The sequence below is a fragment of the Corvus kubaryi genome, unplaced genomic scaffold (assembly GCF_017639235.1).
Source record: "Corvus kubaryi isolate FWS band 111438036 unplaced genomic scaffold, C.kubaryi_AGA036_p1.0 split1-65, whole genome shotgun sequence".
Classification (NCBI taxonomy): domain Eukaryota; kingdom Metazoa; phylum Chordata; class Aves; order Passeriformes; family Corvidae; genus Corvus; species Corvus kubaryi.
Window position 1 is genome coordinate 7,527,473 of NW_024582080.1, and position 24,207 is coordinate 7,551,679.

General features: G+C 36.8%; 1 protein-coding gene across 7 annotated transcripts in view; it reads right to left on the reverse strand.

Annotated features, from left to right (window-relative positions):
• The window catches only part of PAN3 (poly(A) specific ribonuclease subunit PAN3), a 96,934-nt gene that overhangs the window by 25,164 nt on the left and 47,563 nt on the right, over nt 1-24,207 (reverse strand). For 6 of the 7 annotated variants that reach the window (XM_042014181.1, XM_042014186.1, XM_042014185.1 and 3 more), the window contains 10 exons: nt 20,928-21,175; nt 20,237-20,341; nt 19,523-19,580; nt 18,257-18,418; nt 17,979-18,095; nt 17,762-17,863; nt 9,836-10,001; nt 9,278-9,365; nt 3,226-3,365; nt 2,343-2,472 (listed from right to left, as the gene is read on the reverse strand). In XM_042014181.1, the coding sequence (XP_041870115.1) occupies nt 2,343-2,472; nt 3,226-3,365; nt 9,278-9,365; nt 9,836-10,001; nt 17,762-17,863; nt 17,979-18,095; nt 18,257-18,418; nt 19,523-19,580; nt 20,237-20,341; nt 20,928-21,175 (1,316 nt within the window). The remainder of the gene's footprint in view (nt 1-2,342; nt 2,473-3,225; nt 3,366-9,277; nt 9,366-9,835; nt 10,002-17,761; nt 17,864-17,978; nt 18,096-18,256; nt 18,419-19,522; nt 19,581-20,236; nt 20,342-20,927; nt 21,176-24,207) is intronic. The other variant, XM_042014179.1, reaches the window with a different exon arrangement.

Consider the following 24,207-nt stretch of genomic DNA (forward strand, 5'->3'; position numbering starts at 1 on the left):
TCCATAAGTGACAGAAATAAAGCAGGGACAACGAGGTCACACAGAGGCAGAACATTAGAATTATAGATGTTTAGAATATACGCAACTGGAAGTTGATTTAGTATGTTTTTCCACATCACTTAGGATGCAGTAAAAACAGTAACATCCTAGCTTACATTAAACAAAAAATTAATTCACAGTGTAAATCAAAGTTGTCAGGAAAAGATTCTCTCCTGGTATTATTCACATTCTCCAACGGCTCAGCTCTACAACATTATTCACGCTAAGATGCATCTCATTCCATGCATGATCATATTGATTTCAAATTAATTCAGTCTTGAGTAGATTACTGTGCACAGCTGGATAAATAAAGTAGGTCAAGGTGATAACAGCTTGACCTTGGACAACCTATGGGTTGCAGATTTCTATTTATAGTCTAAAAACACACTGGAGAACAGCTTGTATCACAGCAGTTGCTACACTTAAATAAACTGACATGGAAAACCAACCTTGTCCAGCTAGCCAAGGTCTACTATTTGGTCTAACCTCCAAATTATTTTTTGGTATGTGGTCAAATACACAAAAGCCAAAACCACATTTGTGTGAAGGTCACTGCCTTGCAGATTCCCAGTCAATGGTGACACAGCTGAGCAACAACACAGGCACTAAGTCTCCAGGTGGCCTCTCTGCAGGCTTACTAGCCTGTAAAGAGGGAGATATTCTCCACAGGGCTTGGATAAACTGAGGCTTTGGCTGCTACTACATCAATATGATGAATATACAAGTGAGGAAGGAAAGGAATAGCATAATAGGGTCATTGCTCTATGAAAAGTGAGCGTTATGAAGATATTAACTGCATACAAACCATTCCCAGCATCAGAAGTCCCTAAGCTACAGATGAGTGCATGCTTGGACAACATGAGGGAAAAAAAAAAAATAAATAAATCACACATGCTAGTCTTTTTCCAATACTCCCTCCACAGGATCTGCTTTGGGACAATAACGAAGAGATGGTACTAAGCTAGACTTAAGGGATACTGTAGCTCTGATGTTAATGGAGGGGATGTGGTAGTACAAATGAGTTACTGCATGAAAGCTAATTAAGAAGTGGTATTTATCACTGCCACATAAGCAGTTATTGCCAAACTGGGGCTAAGCAACAACTTGAATTTGTAGTAGCTCTGCCCACCTGCTAATGATAAGCAACTGCTACAAACAACCTGACTAAAAATACAGAAATCTTAATGCTGATCACTGGGCAATCTCCATCTTCGCTATGGGAGAGAGTCCATCTGCCCAGCTTTGTGCAGGCACATAGGCCACCTTAACAAGAAATGATCTTAAACACCACTGGAGAAGGATTAGTAGTTGATTCTGATAAAGTAGGCACCCAGCATCTAGAGGTACATAGATACTGCCTGGCTCTTCTACAGCTCCTTGCTTCTGATAGATTTCAGCGTCTTTCATTACAGAGGGGAAAACTGCTCTCCAACAAGACAACAGCGTAGAAATCAAGAGAACTGAGTCCATCAGAATACCAACCACTGGCCTACTGTCTCTTAAAAAGTTCTCAATGAGGCGTTATAATGGAGTGGAATCACAGGAGTTGATTAAATCCTTGTGTAATACCCTATCCCACACATTTTCAGGACCATGTAAGCATTCTGTAATGTATCTCAGAGATTATTTCTAACCTCCCACTAGAAATCCTGCTGTCAGTGGCTTCTGACTAACAGACACTCATTCCTGTTGAACAAATACACTCCAACCTGATACAAAGTACATATTTCCTTTACAGCTACCACTTGATACCTTAACTGAACACCACAAACTAACCAGGCCCCCACAGCAAGAGTGCACACTTCAGGAAAGCTGAACACGATGTCTCCATGAATTAGAATTCATTTGGAAAAGAAAACATGAGAGAAGCAAAGGGACACCAAAATGCAAACCTAAAAATTTAAGGGGCAACATTTGTGGCTGTATAACCTTTAGCATACATTACATGATATACATGATGTATGTCATGATCTACGTTACATACATGGCCTTATTTACTCAGAATGCTATTTTTAACCATGCTATAAAGAACATCATTTCCCCAAGTCTGCTGGTTAGAAATGAAGATGTTACTTCAGTTAAAGCACAGCTGAGGACATCTTAAAACTAGGCATTCTCAAAGCTTTGGGGTTTCAAAAGCCCAAGCTTAGAGTTGTCAAGCCTTCAGGCAGATTACTCAGGTTAATAAACAAACAGAAGGAAAAAAAAGCCAACAGAAACCAGTAGAAAACATTCCCTTTTAAAGTACAGCTCTAGGAATACTGACTACTGGTCTTTCTGCAGGAATTACTAAGATAATTTACCTTTGCTAGGTCTTCTTCTATAACATCATTTCGCATCTGAGCAGCATCCAACTGAGTATAGAATCGTGCACCAATCATAGGCATGATATCATTTACACTGCGAAGCCTGTTTTGGTCGGTCAGCAAATACCTGCCAAAATAACCCAACCCCCAAAAGATTATATCCTGCAAATGCCAGAGATTATATTCCATTATGATTTTATAACTATTTGACTTTTGGTCAAATTTAACACACAAAGTTGACAATTGTTGTGTTTCTTAAAAGAAGATACCACCAGGGAAAATACATGTTAATTTGCATGTATACATCAAGTCAGTTATTTAAACAAGACAGGAGCTTACTTTCATGGAACTGTGCAGTTCACCCCACTCAAACAGCAAGAATAAATACAAAAAGAGAGAAGGATGCAGGTTCAGACTGTAACGCAAATGAGGGAAAGAGCAAAGACTTCTACTTCTCCCACTCAGGATGCAAGGGAAAAAAGGCTGACTATACTGGAACTACACTAAAATAATAAGCAGCCAGAAAAAAATAGCACTCAACGTTTTGGCCAAAAAGGCAATGTGCCATTTCTCAGTACCTTCTGAAACTGTAAGATAAGACTAGCATATTGCTATTGCAGAGAACACACAATAAAACCCAGTATTGAAGACAACCTAAAACGCTTGTTTTGTTTACACTCCTAATTCTTACTAAGAGCTTTACCAGCATTATACAAAAAAAATTTATATCAATGTTTAACAGTGCACTGACCATGCAGACAACTCAACTGTAGATTTATCTGTAATCTTACTTGCATCTAAAAATACCATTTGATGTTTGCATTTGTATACGTAAAAAAAAGCTGCAAGTTCCTTTAAAAGATTTATTAAGCAAACTTACAAAATCAGATTCTTCAGATCAGAGGAATAGTTGATTGTCACCAGTTCCATTGCTTTCTGCAAATTCTCTCTCTGAATTCCTGATAAAGAATTGCAAGCCAAAGCCAACACAACTTTCCCCAGGGAGATCAGATCTGCTTGCTAATAGGGAAAACACACACAAGTAAGATTCTTAGTATAGATAAATACTACCTATGGTACTAGATGGTGTTAAAGAGAGACAGTTCTTCAATAACCTTATAAGATTTTGAGCAACTACAGTAAGTACTATTCAAATCATAGTTCAATATGATTGTTCAAGTTACAGTAGTTAAAATGTACAAAGGAAAATCTGTCCTGACACCTAGCAATTTTTAGGTACTATATTTATCTTTGAATTATTAAAATGTACCTATTTTTAGCTTAAGGACTGTACCAGAGAGAACTGTGTAGTGAGCAGAAGCTCTGTAATAAGGTTCTCTGAACCACCCACCTGCTTGATCCTGACAAGTCAAGGAGCTGGTGGCAAACAGAGAAAGTCTTCTCAATATGAGGTGTAGAAATAAAAGGATTATTTGTTAAACTGAAACCAGAATTTTCTGCATCCATATCTTTTCTAACTAGCCATCCAGTATGAATTCCATACTGGAATCCACACCACATTCTAGCACATGATATTACCACTTTAACAAATTGCTCAAATATTTTCATCTCTGATGGACAGTGTGAAAAGATCTGAACTGTGCAAAGTAAGTAGACAGGCCTATATGGCTGACAAACTGAACATCATCATGTGTTATGAAGACACCCTTGCATTACTAAACACTTTTGTTAAAAGCAGAATTGCTCTTAAAAGATGAATGCTGGATACAGCCTGCTTTGCCGTAACAGAAAATTCTGCCAGTATTAATAGCCAGCCATGAGAAATGATTTTGAAAAGCTGTAATAGATTTTAAAGTCCACTGCTAAAAGCAAGAGCCTAATTTAGTAGCAAACAATGACATTCATAGGAAAAGTTGAACTGATTCTTTCCATGGAAAGGCTTTCAACTGCACACAACTTGGTCAAACTTAAAAACCCCTGCAGCTTTCCACGCTGGATACATGCCTCAGAGTGAATTTAAGTCAGCTAGAGATACAAAATAAGAATTTTCCTGAAGTTTTTTTTTTGGGTTTTTTCTTTTTAGAAAATAAGGTATTTTTGCTAAACTAAAAACATAAAAGCTACTAGTAATTGAGAATGTCAGTTCCACAGCCTAGAGCAAGGCCAAGTCATTTAGCAGAGAATGCAGTCATACAAGGAATCCACCTTCTGTCATTTCTGTAAGAAAGGCTAAAAATCTGGCAGCACTGCAACATTAAAGGTTCTGGTTAGAATTTGGCAGCTTTAGGAAAGTGCTGTGATGGTGAGTATGCCACAGCCCCTCACAGCTCTTCCACCCAGAGGCATAACCACACTTGCTGCCTCTGGCTGCAGTAGCTGAGCAGAGCCTTCCCTGAAGCCACGTCTCCCGGGTACTGCAGGACAGGGAAAAATACCAAACCTTTCCAGGTCTCTCAATGTCCCTGTTGTTCCTTTATCAAGTATGATTAAGCAGCACAGTTTGAACATGGATACACAATATGTCAGAAGCTAAAAAGCATATTATTCTTGTAGCTAATGAAGACAGACAGGATGTGGAAAATGAGACAGAAATAAGGACAAAGTGGCTGATAAGGAGGTAGGACAGGCATTTGCTAGACTCTACTTCCTAAGCAACATGGAATTTCTGAGTTTCAGCATTCCTTTTGCCTTTGGTAAAGAGAAGTTAATCAAAGCAATAAACACCCATTTTGGTGTGAACTCGCTTCCACTACCAAGTGGTCAATTTCAGCAGCAGGGAATACTGCTGTAGTTCTAAACAGAGGATTTTTGTTGATGCAGTATCTAGAGACATGTCACCTGAAACAATGGCATTTCCATTATGACTTTTTTCTTCAAAAAGACTTGGAAGAAACATGCAATTGTATTAACCACAATCTTACTTCTTTCTGCAGTCCCCTACTTTACACTCAGTATCTTTCAACTCTTAGTCATTCATAGGAATATATCCTATATAAATTCTGTATCATCACACAGCCCTGAGACACTGAAAATATATGACTTCAGGCAATACCCTATGAAAATGCAGTCTTTGCACAGGTGCTTTCATAATACAGATTGCATTAGATTTTAGAAATGGTTGAGAAAGTCTTACATTTAACATCTGACAGGAAATTCTAAATTTGAGCTTTGTGAGGTTTTGAGCATTTGACTTGCAACCTTAATTTTTTGTTTGTTTAGCAAATTATATCTACCAGAAGAACTGGCAGAGAGGATATGACACCCCAGTGCAGCCTCAAACACACAGTTTTCAAATTACAGCCAATGATTAGCTTGCTTTAGACATGAAAGTGGCTTGGATTCATCCCACTTATTTTAGGAGCTTTGAGCATTTAGTCGACAGACTGACCACTTTAAGATACATCCGTAATTCTGTAAAACAATTCAGATTTTGAGCCAGCTGAACTGCTCTCTGGAGGCACTTCACTACTCACTGATAGCTGAAATCCTGAAAGAAAATGTTATCACAATACCCGATGTCTGAAGTTTTACAAGAGCACACAGGCAGTATCTCTCCTGTCTGACTAGAGAGTATCTCGAGCTGGAAAGATCCCATAAAGTTCAGGATTTCTGAGAGTCAGATTACTGGTTTAGAAGTGACTAAATAACCATCCGCTGACCAACTCTATCTATTCACAAAGGGTACATGACTTCCCAGAAGCTGGGTTACACCATTCTTTCTGCAAGGAAGCAATCCACATATGCCTATTAAGTCCTAACCTCTCCTCTCAAAATACCAGCAGATTCAGCTCTTACTGCTTCTAGGAAGAGAAAGGTTAAAGAAGGCCACACAAGAACTACCAGACTTCATTGCAGCAGGAACACCAGAAATATATGCTGCATTCCAGTGTATGGATCAATACTAGGTACAATCATTTCCCTGTTTATACTCCCTACTGTGTTTGCATGCTCCTATGGATCACATCAGTTCCTTTTGCCACAGATTTGACAGAAACCTCCTTCTACGGTAACTATCAACAGTGACTATGAAGTCATACTAAGTCGATTAATAACTTCAAGGAAAAGCTTTACACCTTCTAAGTACTGGCAGCATTTTGTTCAAAAATGCACCTTGCATACAACTAATAACCATTTAATTAGTGATTCAATTCATAACTGCAACCTGTACCAACTTATTTTTTATCTCTTGAAAGCTTTGCTAGTAAAGATTTTATCAGCATTTAGTTTATTGATAGAACTATTAAATAGCTAAAAACCGGCCCTAGGAGATAAACTCAGAAACAACCCCCTTCATTAACGTCTCCCTGTTACCAAGTCAATTTCAAGTACACCAAGTGAGTAATTTAAAGGTTAATTGCATAAGTACCCTTTCTTAATTTTTTTATATTAAATCTTTTTGTATTAAATATAATGTCCCACTATGCCAAATGCCCTTGAGATATCTCAACATTTTATACACTTGATTTTACCATGTGAGCTATTCAAATAAAACTTTTTTTTTTACAGGATCCATTTTCAAGAAACTCTTTGAAACCAACATTATTTTTTCTTTTGTTTTGTTTATCCTGTTCCACTGCTATGCTTGGATCAGTATCAGCTCATCCAGACTCCAGTTCTGTGGATTCACTTATCCTTTTAAGTTCTGGAATTGTCCTTAGAAGTACCTCCAAGTTCCTACTTTTTGGTGGGTTTTTTAGAGTCAATAATAATACTTGAGATGCCTCTTCAAACTAGTCTCTCTAAATTTGGGGAGGTGCATGTGAAAGTTATTTTGGTTTGCTAAATTGAAAATATTTACTTTAAGCAAAAGTAACATTATAGCCCTTGTTAAAACAGTAAAACTTGTGTTCTCGTATCTTTGTAAAGGGGAGGATTCACATTTTATTCCAAATACAGAAATATTTATTAAACCTTTTCACTGTTTCCTATACCACCATTTAGTTTTCCTATCTGTACCTCGCAATTGACTGACACAAGACTTATGGACTGGGGGGACGGCAGGAAGTGGTGTGCTGCAATTTATACAGGTTTTTAATGCAAGTGGCTATTCATATTTAATTTACTTCTTTTGCACTTCTCTTATCATTGCCTTTATGTAACTATTAAATGACCACAGAGATTAAGGTGTTTAACACAGATTGTAAAGAACAATTGCATTCCTTTTACATAGCGCCTCACTGTTTTGGCCAAAATCTCTCTCTATATATTAATCACGGGAAATAGCCAGAAAATGGCAAATCCTAACAAACATACCTTTCTCCATTGAAGACAACAACAAGGAAATGCATATTAGCTGGGCAGTAAACCAAGAGATAACCTATGTTTTTAACAGTCACAGGAGTCCCAGAGGAATTCAGGAACTGGGTCATGGATCGAGAGGAAAAAGGACAAACAGCAGCTGTTACTTGGTAATTGTATCTGGCATGGGCAAACAAAGGTAGAGCATGAGAAACAACTCCTGAATTTCAAGGAATGAACTCGGTCTGGCATCTCTGAAGGAAGAAAACGGGCAGTGAAAGCCTAGCCCTTCTAGAAAAAGCAACAAAAGAAAATGCCATACTGTATTTACTAACTGCAGCTTAGATCTTCCAAACAAAGTATTTAAGAGTACTTCTTTTCTGGTTTAGTGGTGCAACCTAAACAATTTGAATATTAACAAGGTATAAAACATGAAAAGCCATTCCCCCTAAACAAAACTAGGCATTATCAAGCAAGTCAGCTATGGTGCTAAGTGCTTTTGACAGATTTGTGTACCTGCAAGTATTTTTAGATTTGTATCTCCAAGTATTTTAAACATTTTGCTTTACTTGAATGTCATAATATCTCAGGAGAATCCCTTTCCAAGCTGCAATTAAAATAGAGAAGAAGTACTTAGATGAAAAAAATCTCATTACATTTTTAGGCATGAAATCCCTTACTTATATGTATTTTCATCTTCTCTCAACTGTTTTCCACTGAATTATTACCAAAAGCCCACTGATATGTAGCTGGGTGTGTGTGTGTGGGTGTGTGTGTGGGAGCCTGAAATCCTTTGGTGTACTCCTCAAAGTACACTGAAAACTGCTTTACTGTATCATAAAAAAAAAAAGTTATGTTCTAGGACATGGTCTCCAACAAGCTAGTTTCTGCTGGCCAAAGTTCAAACATTTCAGTTATTACTTGAAGACTGTGAATAAGCAGTTCTCACAGTGTTATATAAGCTCAATTAATGAAAATAAATTAAATCCAACTCCCTACTGTAGTCTTTCACTCCCAGTACAGACAGGGTATGTGATCACTGCTGAAGTAATGTACTTTACCCTGAGGGGAAGTTAGGGAAAGAGGCACTCCTGTACACAGTGATGCTCCAGATGACTGTGGAACAGTTTTTGTTAAGTCTAAAGGGGTTCTTCTTAATTCAGGAATTATGCAGAGTCCACGCTTCAGAGAACACCAGGAGAGCACGGAAAAACTAGGAGCCCAAAATAAAGATACACTAGAATCTTTTAGGCATGAGGAGAGGGCCTAAACGCAGTTAATTGAAAGATCTTACTCCTCTCTGAACAGGTATTCAACACAGTTATTTATGCTAAAAATCACAAAAGACAGAGCAAAAACTATTACTGAATAATTATCTTTTATCTCTAACACTAAATGTAAGATTTTTTTTCTCCTTAGTTTAGAAATTTCTATTTCCAATTGTTTCTCACTTAAGTTTGTTAAATACTAAATTTCAACCTGTTTGGTGAGCTTGTGAAATTTTAGAAGCAGAAGATATCAAAGTGAGTATTCACATTTCTAAATTACAAGCAAATTTGAATAGTGTATGGCAGAACCAAGATCAAATCAGAAATGAAAAAATACAGTTATTTACAGATAGGTAACACTGGACTACAGTTTAGTTAAAGTACTTGTCTTCCAAAAAGAATCATACTGGTTTGCAACAGTCCCTTTGCCAAGCCACCAACCTAACCGTGACAGTGTTGTCTTACCTGAAACTGAGCCATTAATGCCAGTGGATTATTTTGACTGTTGTCAAATGTCAAAACATCAAAGATTCCAACGCAATTAACTCGTAACCTTTAGGAACAAGAAGAGAAAGCGACGAATTGCCATTAAACTTTATTGGTTACTCCATTTTTCCTCTAGCATTCATTGAATGGTTTGATATGATAAAAGCCATCAGTACTTAGCAAATTATTTATGCATCAGAAAGACTGATTTTACTATTTGATAAGATGCACAGACAGTATTCAGTTTACAAATAAATCAATAAATTTCTGAACTGACAGTAGTGGGTCTGATCTGTAGTTTGAAGATAATGCATAACTCTTCCCAAAGTATGTTTTAAGACCTTTAAAAAACCAGAATTCCAAGCTTTAGCACACTCCTCATGCCAGTTCAGTGCTACTACTGTAGTAGAGTGCTACTCTTAGTAGAGTGCTACTCTACTAAGAGCACTTAGTAGCTATTTATGTATCAGGTGCACAGTCAGCAGCTGCCATGAACACAGAGCACAGTAACACAGTGAGAGTGAATGCTTTCATTACCTTGTTTTGCCTGTTACCAGAATCTTCGTTGGATCCATAACTCTGCACGCCAGTCCTGCTGTGTGAATGGTCCGTAAGGCAGAGCTGAGCTGCACAATATATGCCCATATCAAAGACTCTGGAAGCAATCCCGCGTGCTGCCGTGGCAGAGGGCCATCATGCTGACCTAGAACCAAAACATTGTAAGCATCAATAGAAGGCTGCTGTGCAAAAAAGCAAATGACAGCATCTTGAATTATACAATTAACTCACATATTCACTTCATTTAACTCTTAATAGTCCTTGAAAGACACATCTATTGTGCTTTAAAGGTGAGTTTGGGAGTAGATTTTTCTTTGTTGGTTAGTTTCAGTTGTGGTTTTCTGAAAACGTTGAGAATTCACTAGGCATTATTATTTTCACTCATATTCAGGGAAATGATGCTGATTTTTTAAGTTTAGAGTTAGCACTGGTTGGAAATTGCTCAAAGTGGATAGTACATCAAAATATGCTGGTACTTCAGAAGTAAGAACACCAGTATCCTGAGACAGAGTATGCACTGGAATAGCTGCAACAGATCCCATTTTACCTCCTTTATTGCAGGTAGGCTTTCCAATTAAACATTTTCTATCATCTAATAAGAAAAAAAATAACAAGCTAATTTCAAATTACATGGGCAAATCAGACAAAGATTTGGTGGCTAAACATCTTTGAACACAACTTCACGTATGTTCTGCTGTGACACAGCTCCCTGACACGTCATCACTGCATAACCCCTATTCCATGGGTCATAGGAAAGCAATGCATTGCTCCCCTTCCAAAAGGATTTGTAGATCTCTTTTCAAAAGTAAAACTCAATCTTTGCAAACACACACAGATTCTACATTGCAAACAGTTTGAGTAATGCTGAGTCACAGATCAAAAAATGAAGATATAAATAACAAAAGTTATTTTTAGTATGATGTGTGTAACTCAAAGAAGCTGCCATTGTGCAAGGCAAACAAAGTTGAAGCAGGAGAAAAAAAATACATCCAGAGTAAGACATCAGAGTACACCTCAATTTTACAAACCACAACAGACATTTCAAGAGGTTGCCTAAGTACTGATTTTGCTAATTCTGAGACCAGTAATATCATCAGTATTAAGTAAAATCACGTTAGCATCTGATTCAGTTTGGCTGTAAACTGATTGCACTCTTCTCTAAACAATTCTTTCTTTTTTTGGAGGGGGGGGGTGGGGGTTTTGGGTTGTTTTGGTTTTTTTTGTTGTTTTTTGGGGGGTTTTCTTTTCCCCTTTCCTACAGGGCCATATCAACATCTGTGCATTTGATCAAAGTAAGCGTGTATATGCTTGCATGTGTATGCACACACAAAATATATGCACAGTGAAAAGAAATGGAACACATTACTGATAACTTCTTACTTGGAAATTTTACTGACTCCGGGCAGTAAATGGGAATGTTAACCAGCTTTCATTTCTGAGCTTTGCTTAGTCCATTTTTAAATTTTAGTTCCCTTCCCAAAGGTTTAAGGTGCTTTGGTTTAGATTATGAAGATCAAGACACTGACTCCTTTAAAAAGCAGTAAGCCCAGCATGTCTACTGAAAGCTGAATATAATGAGATATTGTTTGTTTTTTCTGGCCTCCTAATGAATCATTATACAAATCACTTCCCACAAAACCAGCATACCAAAAGTCTCATGTAACAAGCTTTTTCCCTCATAATTCTCTTCTTCAGCATGACAAAAATTAGAGTATAAAATGACTGAGGAGATATAACATCACGTATTAGTTGAGACTCTCTCTCTTTACTACTTGCTGTAGAATGCACTTTATATTTGGGGAACGGCAATGTGAGTAGTAGGGTTAACAGGGATGCACATGGATACTGTAAGACAGTTACATGTGTATGCAGGAAGTCCAGAATAGAAATGTTGCTATAATATTCCAAAGAGAGAGAAAAGGCAAAACTTGGGAGCTATTTTTCTGCACGCATAACAGCACCTGCCCTTTGATTTTCAAATTAAGGCAATGTAACCAAGAGAATATCCAATATACACTGAAAGAGCGAGGTGAACATAGCTTCTCCTCATCTATCAGAAAATCTCAAGCAATGTTATTTTACTACTGGAAAAACTAACTTGAGGCTACAGCCAAATCTAGGCTGCTGCTTTCACACCAGCTGGCTGCACCCCACATTCACATACACTAAACGTACAAGCTAAAACATGGGAAGAAGCAGCTTTGAAATGCCTTCTTATGTATCCTTCTGTTCAGAATAAGCCCGAATAAAAGCAGCTCAATCTGCTGCAATGCTGACTATAATGTATGTCTCAAGAGGCCCATCAGACCTGCCACAGACAGCACCTGAGCAAGGACCCAAGGAGATGAAACCCAAAAGCTTGCTCTTCAGGAAGAACCCACAGCTAGAAAGCTTTCCAAACAGTGCTGAACACAATGAAAAACATCACAAGAATATAAGTAAATGTTACCAAAATGATCAGAGTATTACTTAAAAAAGTGGTATATTAAGAGATTCCATGGCTGATTTGCAAAGGCTTCCCACTACAGGCTGAATCCATGGCTACAAGAAGCAAAATTTCAGACTGTGTTCTTCTTACCTACTGCAGGGTAGACTCACCTCTCCCAATAATTTCATCTGAGATGTAGAACACAGACACTAATGGAAAAGATTAAAAATATAAAACCTGCTGTTTCAAAAACAGGTTATCCATTATTTTTCCTTGCCACATTGGGATAAACATAAATAAAAATGCTGACAGTTATTTTTAAGTTCTGTGGTATGCTGATCACAACAGAACAAAAAAATTTACCCTTTGCACCAGTGTGCATGTGTACATTAGGTTTTTGCTTGCTAAAAAAGCATTCAAATGAAATTCTGTTCTCCAGAGCAATTATAGATCCAGGAAGAGTCCTGGGGTGGAAAGTAAGACCTGGGAACACCAGCACTAGAACCTGTTTCATATCATCAGGAACACTGTCAGAAAGCATGCTAAGAACCGGCAATTCTCACACAGTTATGAAGGAAAAAAAAAAAAGGCCCAATAAACGATTTAGCCATTTACTAAACTGAACCCCTCAGGCTTGTAAATCAGTCTTTATATTTAGAACTGAGAATTGTTCAGTGTTCACTTGGTGTTCCTTAAGTTAAAGTACTGAAAACAAGGCAAATGCAGTAGCCTTCATTTCTCCTTCAGGGGAACCTGGGGTTTGGTTTTACATTTCCCAGTCTTCAATATACAAGGTTCTGAACTACTAGAGTGCAGCAGTATATTTTGTAAAAATTCTGAAGCTACTGAAAATTTGAACTTATGCTGAAAAAGTTGCAGCTTTTGGCAAAGGTACTTTAGGATAATTATTAGTCATGTATTTCGTCTTCAAAAACATCATGCTGACTTTCAATATTCATATATTCTTACTCCTCATCACACACTATTCATCTAGTCATCACACAACTTATTTCTTTTTCAATGGAAGGGATATCTTACGAAAAAACATTCAGCGCGTGGGGATGCAAAAATTGTAAAGTCAGCAATGAAGTCCATTTTTGTGCATTACATACTACTGTGTCAAAAGGAAAGCAATTTTCCCGGACTGTATTTATCTTCATCAGAAAGTATTTGTTTGCTGAAGAGCAGAGACACTGCTGCTGAAAACTCCTACTACCAGCACGTACACTAACTTTTAATTACTCAGAGTGTTTAAAAGCAGACCAAAGGACATATCAAAGGCATGCTTATCTCTGCTAACCACAAAAACTCATCAGGACAAACCTTTCTGGCAGCTGTCAATAGTCACTGATAATTTGCCATGATTTTCCAGCAGTTAAGTTTTAAAGCACATACATTCAGAATTCGGTTTACCATTCAATTATTGAACTGTTAAGAGCAGCATTTCAGTACTTTTGAGTTAACTTGCTAATGCAAAGAGAACGTAATTTCTGCAGAGATAAATGCACTAATGCGTACTATAATCTGAAGCTATAAGAAATATCAGAAAGGTGGAATAAAACCAAAAAGTTCCAGAACAACAGATTTAATGCTTAAAGTATGAAGAAATGTTTTGAAGAAATATAAGAAGTGAGAATAAAATAAAAAGAAACTTTTCAAATAAATGTACTTTGAGTAGCAATTAAATGAAAATTCAGATTTGTGATTTTAAAACTTGTGCAAATTTAGTAAAATACGCCAGAACAATGTTAGATTATCACACTGTATCACCTGAAGGAAGAGGAGGTATTATTGAATAAAGAACACAAGCAACAAATTCTACCGCATCCAGAAGTTAGAGACATTAGTTTACAGTATAAAAATAAATGTAAGCTGCTATTTTTCTCCCCCATACCAAATCTCTACCAAGGTAGTTCTGTAACAGGGTCTGTAAATAACACAGCAAGAAAACACCCAAGACTGACCACATTGACACCAGTGACATGCAAGACAGCCATGTAAACCATAATCCTCATCTTTTAACTATGAAGGTCTCATGTTGCCAACTGAAGCGTTCAACATAAATAAGGTTGCATACCTGAAATCAAATTCTCTGAGATCACTGATCAGGTTCACAGTGTTGTGCCTCCTAAAATCTTTAAAAGCAATTGTACTAATCTGGGCCTCATGCTGCAGAGTACCCAACTTCCATCCATTCCCCTGCTTCTCTTGGGAGTCTCCTCTAGGCAGGCAGACGGCCAAGAAACTCTGTGAGGGGATGGAGAAAGGATCCATGAAGGCAGGCAATTCTGAGAAATCAAGTTATAGGTATGCAATCTTATTTTTCTCTCTTAAATTGCTCCTTCTACTGAGAAACAGACTAGAAAGCAGCAGTTATCAAAAAAAAAAAAAAAAGAAAGGCCAAAGCAAAGATGTGCAGAAAGATTTGGCAAAATTTGGGAATTCGCGTGACTTTTCCCCTAATTTATCTAATAAAAAGATTGAAAGATCAGGTAATAATTGTCATAGTTAGGAGACAGTTATCTTCCCTAAATATCCCTGTAAATTCTGTTGTGACAGCTCATTTTAATTAAATAATACTTTGAACAGACGTTGATGCCCTACTTCCAACTTCCCAGATTATTCCTGCCTATAAAAGAAAGTTGAAATAGGCCAAATAAAGGGTCCAGATAGCCCATGAGCCTGTTTCAAACACACATACACTAAAATCAGCTTGCAATGAATACTGAAGTGTATAAACAAACAAGCAGAATATTCCATTAGCCTCCAGTGATTTGCAGCTCAGAGGTAGATACCATGTCTTTGCAGTCCCCAAATATTTCTCCTCCAGGAGTAAGCCCACTTCCCCCTTGAACCTAGGCAAATGCCCACAATAATCTGTGAAAGTTCCATGGCTTAATTATCTTTACACAGGTTTTGAATTTGCTACTTGTCTAGTTTCATTGGTCAGTCCTTAGTATTAGGCTGGAAGAAATAACAAACTATTTTTATTCATTTCTTCTTTATTCCAGATGATTTTTCAGACACCTACTACATTCCAGTCATTTTTAACCCCATTCTATCCCTTTACATCTTTAGAAGCATGAAAAGCACTATTCCACTTTGCTGTTGTTCATCCAGCTGTTCCATGCCTTTGATCATCCCTGTCATCTCTTCTCAGCTTCTTTGCTGCTCTTTTACACCCTTCAAAATACATGAGGAGGACCACAACTACAGACAGGAGTCTATCAGGCACACATCTTGAATACAATGTCTTCCATTTCATTGCTCTTTCTTAATAAGCTACATCAATCTCTTTCCTATTTATAGCTATTCAGCAAGAGAAAAGTATTCTCCTCAATCTACTTAACTATGGTCCCAGACCTATTACTGAGTGGCAACAGTCACAGCAGAGACCATCACTGTATATTTAAAGCTAGAGTTACATTTTTTCTTTGATCACATTGGTTTACATTACATCACCTGCTATATTATTGGTAGAAGTTCCAGTCTTGTAAAATCCTTCTGCAATCAATCACAACTGGCCTTTGTTTTTAACAATCCAAATAATCTGGTATTACCAGCAAACTTTGACAGACTATTTGTCTTCAGTGCAAACAAGTGAATGTGTTAAAAAATACAACTCCCAGGACATCATCTTGTGAGACCTGTCAGTCAGTGATCTTCACTGTTCACTCTGTTTCCAATATTCTAACCAGGCATTAACCTGAGAACCTTCTCTGCCATATGATTACTTAGGTTCTTTTAAGGACTCTGTTGAACTTCATTGAAAACCCCAAGGTTTTATCTACTGGATCTTCCTTTAAAGAACTTTGATAGATTAATGAGACATGACTGCCCTTTATAGAGCCAAAACTTAATTATTTTCCAGTGTGACAGAAGAACGTGTTCCCAAGAATTTTACTGTAACTTCTATTATTTTATCTAGAACAGACATCATTCTTCTACGATTCTCTAGAGAGATACAAAAACATAACAAGGACTGATTTACATGGAAATTGAAAACTGTGACTGGGAAACGCTCAGAAGTCTAGCCCTGCATGTAACAGTCATTAACCTGGCAGTAGATCTTCCAGTTTCATCTCACCAAATTAGTTCCACATCAGGCTCATTGAATCTGTAATTGCACTCTGATTTGCCAAAGGATATGACACATCAAACTAGGGTTTCTTCTGTCTGAGATATTACCACCAAAATCAGTGGTGGAAATCAAATTCCATCTCCACTTATACTGGGCAGCTCAGTGCAAAGTCAGTGAGAATTATGCAGTATATACAGTATCCACAAGTCTTTGAATGTATCTAAGTTTATCTTCAAGTCTTTGAATGTATTCACACACTACCAAACCAATATACTGTGATGTAAAAGATAGCCAAGTAAAGTTTTACAGCTCAACCTTTGAAACAGTTTGAATTCACAGCTAACAGCTCTAATTTCCAAAGGCACAAGAAAGAAAAAAAACCTTAGCTTCTGTTTCTCTTCATATGCTGGCAGCCTAAAGACATTTAGGGAAAATGTCCTCTAATTAAAAAAAAACCTAGGCCATGTCACAGTCCTCTGGTCATCCCTAGTGCTGGATCTAATTTCAGGGCTGGTCCTGCATCAAGCAGGAAGTTGGTCCAAAGAAGCTCTACAGGGTACCTTTCTACCCTAAGTCTCTCTGGGACTCCATTCGTTACCACCTCTCTTTCTCAGCATGGCACTGTTGTATTCCAGACAACACCTGACTGCAGTTTGCAAGACTGCAGGGGTCATGAACCGGTCCTAACAGGAAGAATGATTGAGCAGACTGTTCTGGAGAGGAAGTGGTTTTAGCCACAAGCATATGAGCTCTACTGGGCTACTTGCTGAGCCACAGACCACGCTGTGACAGGCTTTATCAATGTTGATGCAGTTTTAGTAACTCCATTGAAGCTATAGTATAAACATGACTTAAAAAAAAAAAAAAAAAAAAAAATCAGACCTAAGATAGGACGTTAGTGTCTGAAAAGAATATCCGGATATTTCAATCCGTTTCTTAACTAGCACTTCACATTTCAAACCATCAAATAAAATACTGTCTAATCACTCCTCAAAATACCTAGTGAGGAAAAAAATAGAAAGGTAGGACACCTAAACAGCAAGCATCAAATTGGCATATCTTTTGAGTTTTGGAATCATTGCCATTAAATGTTAGGTGTTACCTGGTGACAGACCTGCAATAAGGACACCAGAGCTCCTGGCTCCCAATTTTGTTCCATTTTATTTTTCTTTCAAAGAGCCTTACACACTGACATCAATTTTATACTTGTTTGTTAATCTAAAAAAATTTTACAAATAGGAGGTGAAGAAGAGTTCTCTCATATCAATCAGCTTATGATATGACAGAACTGATTAGCCAAGAAATTAGGCTGAACAACTAATTCTGACCAGATGTTTACTGCTGAAGTATTGGAAACAGCGTACAGAAGTATTACATGATAGTGTAGTTTCCTTACCCCATTTCCGTTTTGTGAAATAGGAATCAGCACTAGGGTCATTGAAGTGTCTGCTCATCATAGTCTCTCCTCCAGCATGAAAATCATATGCAAACACAAGAGCTTAAAAATAGAAACAGGTGACACTTATTAACTCAAGCGCATTTGAAAAAAGTATCAACACATCAGCTGGGGGGAGGGGAGGAAGGGCAGAGGGAAAGAAAAAAGAAAAACTTACAATGTTCTCCAAAAGCTTTAGTGGTAAACACTTCACGCAAAGTTACTATATTTGAGTGCTGAATCTTTTTCCACATGTCAACCAATACCATGCACTTTGTGTTAACAAGACGAAAACCTAGGGAAGAAATTAAACCCACGGTTTAAAGTATAATGTTTAGGATGAGAATTTTCTACTTTAACATTTCATCTGAAACTGCTGAGAAACAACCAGACATTCAAATATGACTGCTATGCTTAGGAATGCTCATCCTACTGAGACAACTCAATTTTTCTCACCATGTATCCTCCGAAGGCAATATGGCAGGTCATCTTTACTATTTACGGCTTTATAGCACGATGTAATGTACCCAAAGTTGCTCGTTTTCTGTATCCGATTGGGTGGTGGCAGTGGTTCCAAAGGAAAGAGACTGTGGTAGCTGTCCACTTCCGCAGGAACTGCTATAATCAGTTTAGACACAGAAACACATTAGGTCTCAGCTGACCTTGAGAAAGTTACTGAGCAGCAGAGAAAACTAAAATGACTTTCACAAACACGTAAATTATCTCGACCGTCTTTTAGATGCATGTGAAGTTAAAATTCACTATTTTTGTTTTAATACCAACATACTGGTAGGTTCCTAGAAGTGATCTCACAGAATTAAAATAATTGTCTTCAGAAAAACAGTTACACCAAATAAAATCAACAGAATAGATACACAGCTCCATCTGCCATTTCCTCATTTACCTTAGCAATTCACACTTATGAATGACATTTCTTTGGTGCTTTTCGTACACTGATTCATTAATAAGCACCAATTTCCATGTAGACTTCATACCATAGCAAGAACCCCATTTTCATCAGGAAAAAAAAAGCAAGTATCAGTCATATATGTTTTAATATACTGGTTTAGAAAACGAGAGAGAAATGGTAAAGGTTTACAAATCAGATTACGAGACTACCCTTGCACTTCTGGATTAAAATACTAAACTGCATTTTTTTAACTGCATTGTTATCATACATGCACACATTTAGGAAGTAAAGATACTGCAACCAAAAACTATTTAAATCAAGCTGAGTAATGTAAATTGCCCAAAAGCCAAATCACATTAAATAGTATATGGTTCTTTAGCCTGACAACTAGTACAAAAGCCTTCACTGGTATTCCAGCCAATTCACTTCAAAACACACTGCTTTGCTAGTTTACATACAACCTTTGAAAAATACATGCATCATTTAAAGAAGTACCTAATATCTACAGAGTAATATAAAACTGTTCTTCACAATGCTTTACTGCCTTAATGATTTTTCCTTTCTCAGCAATTTGAAATATTCCTAACCATTAAGGAGTTTCAAAACAGAAGAAAATTAGAATAGAAGAGAGAAAAAGTAATTCATATTTCTAAAACACCTTGCATTTGGTTATCCACAGCCCAGGCTGATGATTAAAGCTTTATGAAAAATTAAAAACAGGTAGCATTTTTTGCAAGATGTTATTAATATTGATGAATGTGCATGGTTGCAGAAAAACATGATCACTGTTTAGATTCATAAGAAACACTTACCAGGAATATCAGCCTGATCAATCTGGGCCATCGTTATTAAGTGTCTGTTGATGAGTTCCTAAAGGAAAAATTAAGTCAAGTTTTGAACATTATAATTCAGCTCATCATTTTTGATAACTTGAGAACACTGTCTTTGAAGCACTAGCTACCTGTACTAAAATAAGAATCGCTACAAGTGTCCAGGGCAGAGAGGGTCAGAAGACCACTAGCTTGAAAATTTGCATGATGAAATACCTAAATTCTGGAAGGAGCTTCAGAAGACATTTGCTATAACTGGCATTGACAAAGGCACCTTCTACAGTAAAGCTGAAGTAAGTAACACTCCCAGCCAGCCTTGAGATGATGAGTCCTGAGAACAGCTCTTCAACTAACACCTGCATACACTTTCATTTCAGTGGGAGACTTCAAAACTGAGTAGTATTGCAGCTTAAAAGAATGCTACAAAAATAAACCCATGCACACCAAAAAAATACATCAGTAATAGTGCTCAGCTGAATAGTAAATCATGGCATGCAGATTAGATTGCAGTCATATGTGTTGTAACTCACCTGCACCCGCTGTTGTACTCTACCTATTACAAGATTTGATTTTTCAAATTCTCCACAAGGAAAACTGACTGCACGGATTGCAAGTGTCTATTTCTCTTCTACCACTAGCAATTTTCTATTTTTTGCCAAGATATGCAATTTTCCTTTAAATTCTCTATCATCTTACCTGTCTGAGCTCATCTGCCATGAAGAATGAAGGTGCATTTGCTTTTGGCTGCATGTAAGCAACATGAGGTGCAGCTGGATGGTAGATGTGGTAGTTTGGAAATACCTAAAAATAAAATATTTCAAGAAGCTTTTTAAATCCTTAAGGATAAGGCAAGTAAAGAGTTTTCTCACTCTCTCAGTTCAAACTACAGAACTATGAAATCTTCATGTACAATACAAGTTACAAAAACTGTCAGATACATTACACCTTTTTTATGTGGTACTCACTTCTACTGATTTCAAGGGGGAGGGAGGTGTGTGCATATATGTATGTACATAGCTATTTTAACATTTTTGTAACAGCCTTTTCCCTGTCACTGTAAATGTAAGAGCTATTTAACCTATCAGAAAGAAAAACCTGACTTCTTGATGTTTTCTCATTACATATGTATCCACTAAGACACACAGAATGCTTTCTTTCTATTGCTGTATTAAAACCCCACAAAGCTCTACACAGCTGTAAATGAAAAAATACATAAAAATTTCTCTGGTCCTCATATTTCAGTGATTTTTGGAGAACAACCAAAGTAATTAAAAGGCCTAATCTTCATGCAGAATAAGCAGTTTAGATTGTTAAAAATAACATCTGTAGCATGAACCAATTCAGCACTTAGAAGCCCCAGAGAGCTGTGTATTGGAAGCCAACATACCATTCCTGTGAGAGGTGCTGGAGTTGTATCAGTGTAGAAGTATGTTGTTCCACCCACTGTTTCCTTCTGGATCACCTGGCCAGTAGATGGAGGCTGAGAGACAGCATTAGCGACAGACGCAGAGGCACTAGTAGGCACCATATAGTTTGCTGGGTTAGGAGTATGACTTCTTCTTCGAGGAGCAGGAGACGTATGAGGAGTTATTTTGGGAGAATGGAGAGGTGAAGATCCTGCTGACAGTGACATTCCTTAAAGAAACACAAGTACATATTGATCAAATCTGTCACCAAAAAAGTTTAGAAATTTCAGAAAAGCAGCCTTCACTACCAACAATATTCTGAGCAGGTGAAGACACTTAACTCTTCATATAGATAAAGAAATCCTTGAGAAATAAACCAGTAAGAGCATGACTGAACAGATGTATTTTCCCAAAAATCTTTGCTTAGTGCAGAGAGATAGGGCTTGGGAACTTATGATATACACATGAAGAACTGAAATGAAAAACACAGAAGTAGCTGAAAGGGGAAGACAAGTCAAAATAATGCTGTGTCTAGAAGATAGATCATTAAACTGCAAAAAGATAAAATATTAATGACTATATAAGTGAGTGTTTACTTAACAGTTACATGAGCAGTCAATGGAGTTTGCTAAGATGTAACTCACTTCACCTGATTATGCATGTACCTTTTATTAGAACTCCACAGCTATGAATGTCTCCAGCAATACAGCACACAAATAAGTGGGAGTAATCACCTATTTTCCTGTAATTACTATATTCAAAAGTCATCCTCCAACAATCTATTTGATATGTAAAGATAGGTAACATCTCATGATATGAAGTCAAACAAACATCCTTGCAGGGATTTTCTAATCTATTTGAAACTATTTTATTGGCTGGTGTTCACCTTCAACATTACAGAGGCAACTCCACTGAAACGTGAGAAACTCTGCTTCTAAACAAAGTGCATCAATGAGAAAAACAAGGGCAGCTTTTTTGCATACACATTTTTTAGGTACTAAAAAATTGAATTACTTCAAGAGTTATTGCATGCAGAATTCTCAGATTTGCTTATTTATAAAAATTTAGGTGTAAAATAGACGTTCCAGGGTGCTGCTGAGGAAGAGGTAACTGTTCAAACAAAACTCCTTGCAGTTACTAGCAGATCTGAGATACTCAGGTGTTCAGATTAACACCAAGGAAAACATCTTTGACATTTATTGTTGCTCAGTTCAGACTGGGATGCACTTTCTCTTTTATACAACTAGAATTGCATAAGTCATACTAAATCCTTTTCTTGAAAGAATAGAAGATACACACCTTTCATATTTAACGTTCTATTGACAGCTGAGAATTCTTCTCTAATTAAGAATTCTGTTAGTTATTACTCAGATATTTGATTAAAATAATTCCATAAACTCTAGTAACCAGGGCAATTTAAGCAAATACTCAGCAAAAGAGAGCAAGAGCAATTTTTTTTGCATACACACTTTTTAGTTACATATACTAGTTTATTTCACTTCAATCACAAGTTACTGTACGCAGAGTTCTCAAAATGCATCATCAGTAATGTGTAGGAGTGATTTTACACTCATATCATGTCCCTTAAGTAATCTTATCCCTCCTACATTTCATTTTTTTTCTTTTTTAAACAAGGCAAAAGCAAGTAACAGTTTCGGTATTAACAAGTAAGCAGTAGCTTGGGAAAAATTATTTTGAAGCTATATTATCTTGACAATATTAATAGAATATTTGTAACCTTTCATTTAGCTCCTCTCATTTACTCCTTTGACGTATCAAAAACCATGCTTATTAATTCAGCACAATTCTCTTTTATTCCTCCAAAGTGAATAGTTCCAACAGAATAAACAAGATTTTTTAAATCTAAACTGTGGGAAAATCACATGCCTTTCTTTTTAATTATGTCTTTAAAGTCATTTATTCTTTTTATAAAAATGTAAAATATAAGAATATGAAAGGAAAAAAAGTCTGCACTTTTCTAGGCCAGAACTTTTCTTTATTTTAATACATGTACATGTGTGTACACACACCTTGTATATAAGCAATATTGTAGAATATTGCTGATTAGTATACTAACTTAAAAAATATAGTTATAATAGGCACTTCTAAATGGTAACATAAATAGTCTCCTAAAAATCTGTTTAGAAATTAACTCTATGACTGTAAAACTTTACACATTTTGATAGCACCAATTTATGCTACAAAAGAAAATAAGTTTTCATTAACGTAAAAGTTACCTTGACTGACTAAGTAACACTTCAGTATTTCAACAGCTACTGTAAAGATTGTTACATTTTTAACAGAAGACTAGAACATGAATGCATTCTTCATCCACTGGGGGAAAAGATCCATTTCAAAGGAAACTATATATTAGTACTAAAAGTTGAAGGATGACTAAAGTGGCCATTAAACTGAAGAAACTCTACAGTTTATGATATCCAAGAGTCCTCTTCATCTGTGGAAAGCTACTGACACGTCTTTCTCACTCTATTCCAACAGAACAGAGTGAAATAGAAATAGAAAGCAGTATTAACTGAAGTCCTTGAAAGCACATCATCTCAACCCAGACAGGAATAACTGGCCTCAAGAATAACTGCTTCAATAAAACAGTCAACTGCAGGGATCATGACATAAAAACTCAGCAGCCTCATATATACTGATGGAAAATTAACTGAAGACCTCTGTGCTTTAAAATAAACACTATATGTACAAGACACAGTATACAGTAAATAATAGCTTAAAGAAAAGTGCAGACTTGCAACTAGCTAAAATTATACTGTGACCTTCTACTGCACGTTTCCCAGAAGAAAAAAGATCTCTAGTGGTTTTTACGGATACAATTTCAAAAAATCTCCACTTTAAGATTTACTTTTTAAAAAAACTTATTCCTGCCAAAGAATAGTTACACACATAAATCCTTAATGTCTCTGCACAGGTATTAATGCAAGACTGAAAGAAAAGGATCACAGCACATCCTCTCAGATGGCCTTCCAATCCAGCTAGGTCTCATTTTGAAAGGACATTGAGAGTTCAGTGAAAATCATCTGGCAGACAGAAAATATGGGCTCCTCATTTGCCAATATGCTTAGTGACTTCAGGAGATGAAAGAAGCTTGACTACGCTTTGGTTTTATACTACTAGAACAATATACTACGCATGCTACAAGAATTTAAGAATTTTGCTCCTAGTGCCATGGGGTACAGACAGGCTGAGATAAATACTGAAGGTGATAGATTCTTCTGAGAGACTTGCATTACATTC